The following is a 3,559-nucleotide window of genomic DNA, read 5'->3' as shown; positions in this document are numbered from 1 at the left end:
CTACCTGGATCAGCCCTGGACAGGAAAGAACCCAGAACACTGTGTGCTCACTGAATATATACAGGTACCCAGCATGCCTTATGTCTTGTACACATGGTCGGACATTTCGACAACAAAATCCGATTTTGTCCTAAACTGGTGTTGCATAAACACGGTTGGACAAAGTTGTCGGAAAATCTGATTGTTTGGAACGTGATGACGTTCATTCGTTATGACGGGACTACGTTGAGGCTAGTAGCCAATAGCTTTGGTCTCATAATTTGTTCTGAGCATGCGTGACACTTTGTCCGATCGGAATTCTCTACAAACGATCAGAAAAATTCCGATCTGATTTTTTTTTTTTTGTCTGAAAATTTTAAATCCTGCTCTCAAATTTTTTCCGTCGTAATTTCTGATGGAAAAAGTCCAATAGAGCCCACACACGATCGGATTTTCCGACAATATAATCCGATCGGGCCGTTTCCGTCGGAATTTCCGACCGTGTTTACAGGGCATTAGAGCCCCTCTCTCTCTAGGGTAGGCTGAGGCTGTATCAGTATTCATGCTGCCATCTGCCTAACTCCACACCTATCATCCAGAAACTTCTAAAGTTTCCAGTATACAGAGGAAGCTAGGCAAACTGGAAGCATCCGAGCACGCAAAGCAGGCCTGAATAAATGATCACAGCTTACCAAGTACAGCGAGCTAACTATGCTTTTTCCTAACAAATACTTACAGCCACTCTAACTACAGAAGGACAACCGCATTTATCAAAGCACAACTAATTCTATCTAGCCAAAAATAGGCCATGTCCTCACTGGCCCGAGCCAATAGCTCCTACAAAAACTTTTTCCACAAAAATGGGCGGAGTATCCCTCTAACTTGGAGGGGAAATTTACCTATCAAAAGCACAACTAATGGTATCTATCTAACCCTAGCACCTACCTAGGAGGGTGCTACATATGAAAATGGCTGGTTTGTGTGAAACAAAGGGTGCTCACCCCAGAGGGAGCATTACACCCACCGCCTATCCTCAGCTCATAGTCTATATTTCTTATCACAGTCTCAAAAAGAATCATTAGCAACATTTTTCTGCTACACAATTAATAACGAAGAATGGGTCATAAGTGATTTTTTTTCTGTAAATTTATTTTTAAGTGTTTTGTTTTATTTGGCGTTCTCAATAACACCCAGTAAGTAAAAATCACTTGCTTTGGGGTCTTCCCATCCTCTGTATGCATTGACATGTGAAGCCTCTGCCCTGTTTATGAAAGCAAATTTTTAGTTTAGTTTCTTTTCTATGTTCCCAGAATGGCGTCTGCTGCTCTAGGAGATGAGCTGAGCTGCTCCATCTGCCTGAACCTTTATACGGAGCCGGTGTCACTGAGATGTGGACACAACTTCTGCTGGGATTGTATTGCGACTGCTCTGGATACAGAGGAGGGGTCCGGAGTTTATTCCTGTCCGGAGTGCAGAGAGGAGGATGTAGAACATCAAGTGATGAAGAAGAGGAGGAAGCTGTGTAACATTGTAGACAACTTTACATCTACACAACAAAAGGAGGAGAAAAGTGAGAGCCTCTGTACATATTGTGTGGATTTTCCGGTAGCAGCTGTGAAGACTTGTCTGCATTGTGAGACTTCTATGTGTGATAAACACCTGGCAGCCCACAACAAGACAGAGGACCATGTGTTGATAGAACCCACCTTGTCCTTCAGTAGTAAAAAATGCTCCATCCACAAGAAGCTTCTGGAGTATTACTGCCCCGAGGATGCCGCCTGTCTATGTGTGTCCTGCTGTCTGGTGGGGGAACATAAGTGGAACTTCTAGGAGAAGATTTAGAGAAGAAACAGAAACTAAGAAATGTTCTAGAGAAAAAAATTCTGAATCTACAGGACCAGAAGCGAAAATCACAAGAAAAAGCCTATGATGAGAAGAAGAGAGCCACTGCCCTGTTTGAGGATATCTGGAGACAGCTGGAGGTCCAGGAACAGAGAGTCCTGAGTGAGATCTCCATACAGGTAGAGAAGGTCTTATTGCCAGTCACTCATCTCACCAAACAGCTGGAGATACAGAAGGACGAGCTGTCCAGGAAAATTGGTCACATCAAGAAGTTGTGTAATATGACCGACCCAATAACCGTCCTACAGGATCAAGAACTGAATGAAGGTGACCAGAATGTGGAAGAAACTTCTATTCATGATCTGGATTATTTTATGATCTCTCTTGTGTTGCACAGATCTATAACTGATCTTATCACTAATATACAATTACAAGCCCACTTCAATATACAGGAAAAAACAGATCTGCTGCTGGATAGTAAAACAGCCAATATATGTTTGTTGTTGTCTGATAACCTGAGAACAGCATCTGACACTGAAACAGAAATATATAGACCACCGTCACCGCAGAGATTTACATTCTACACACAAATGATGAGTATGGAGAGTTTTTCCCATGGGAGACATTACTGGGAAGTAGAGGTCGGTGACTGTGGGGATTGGGATTTGGGCGTTTGCTATCCCAGTATAGAGAGGAATGGAGAGGAGTCTGGTATTGGGTATAATAACAAGTCCTGGAGCTTCTGCATAGATGAAAATGATGAATATGCATTTCCACATGACTCTCAAAAACAGGTGTTATACCCGGAGTCTCTTGTGAAAAGATTGGGATTGTATTTGGATTATGAAGGTGGCCGTCTGTCCTTCTACCAGCTGAGTGACCCCATCAGACACCTCCACACCATCACCACCACCTTCACTGAACCCCTCCATGCCGCTTTCTATCTGATTTATGGAGCCTGGGTAAAGATTGTATCTCCGGTGTTTCCTATAAAACCATAATTCACAACATATTATTTTATTCTACAATTTTGTCATCAATACAAACAATAAAGTGGGTGAAACCACCTTGGAAATAGTAACATCTGGGAGAATTAAAACAAAAATGAAATTAAGAGCATAAACCAATGATACTCGGAAGAAACCCTGATACCATTTAGAATATTACTTGTTCATATCCCCTTCTACTAACTCTTAGCATATCTCCAAACTTTCTGAATCAGAAAGAGGGACACCTTTCTGGACAATGTATGCAGGAAAAGGACAAACCCCCTTCAATGCCACCTTTACAACGGCCATGGCAATTTTAGAATGCCAAAAATGATTGGTTAAGCCCAGGTTCACTTCAAAGTCATATACCAGTGTGACTTCAGCATGACTTGCATGCGACTTCTTTAATAGAAATCAATGCGAGTCGTACCAAAGTCAGACCAAAAGAAGTGCAGGAACCTTTTTCGGAGAGGAGCATCGATTTAGAATGGTTCCATTGCGCTGAATGGGGTTCAACTTTTGATGCAACAAGTGCTTCAAAGTCAGAGCGATTGTCTCATTAGTTTGAACTGGGCCTTAACTTACTAACTTAAGCTGGCCTTACACCTGTAGAATTTTGTCCAAACTTTCAAATGAGAAAGTATACAAATCTCTCATCCGACCCATTTGATGGTGCCTTCCAAGACGTGACTAATTTCAAACAAAATTTTCTTTCGAATGCTATTTCAATGTCTCAGTTTTCATTCTAC

The 3,559-nt window shown here is 41.9% G+C and overlaps 1 protein-coding gene across 1 annotated transcript; it reads left to right on the top strand.

The window, feature by feature from the left end:
• Window positions 1-1,290: 1,290 nt before the first annotated feature.
• LOC143925391 (E3 ubiquitin-protein ligase TRIM39-like) lies at window positions 1,291-3,169 on the top strand. The gene is given in 2 exon segments (XM_077449957.1): window positions 1,291-1,795; window positions 1,798-3,169. Coding segments are annotated over 2 exon segments (1,530 nt in total). The 3' UTR covers window positions 2,823-3,169.
• The last annotated feature ends 390 nt before the right edge of the window (window positions 3,170-3,559 follow it).

This window comes from Lithobates pipiens, unplaced genomic scaffold (genome assembly GCF_037356315.1).
Source record: "Lithobates pipiens isolate NorthernLeopardFrog02 unplaced genomic scaffold, aLitPip1_a1.2 Scaffold_22, whole genome shotgun sequence".
Taxonomy (NCBI): domain Eukaryota; kingdom Metazoa; phylum Chordata; class Amphibia; order Anura; family Ranidae; genus Lithobates; species Lithobates pipiens.
The sequence above is the reverse complement of the archived record's forward strand: the minus strand, read 5'-3'. Positions and strand labels throughout refer to the sequence as shown.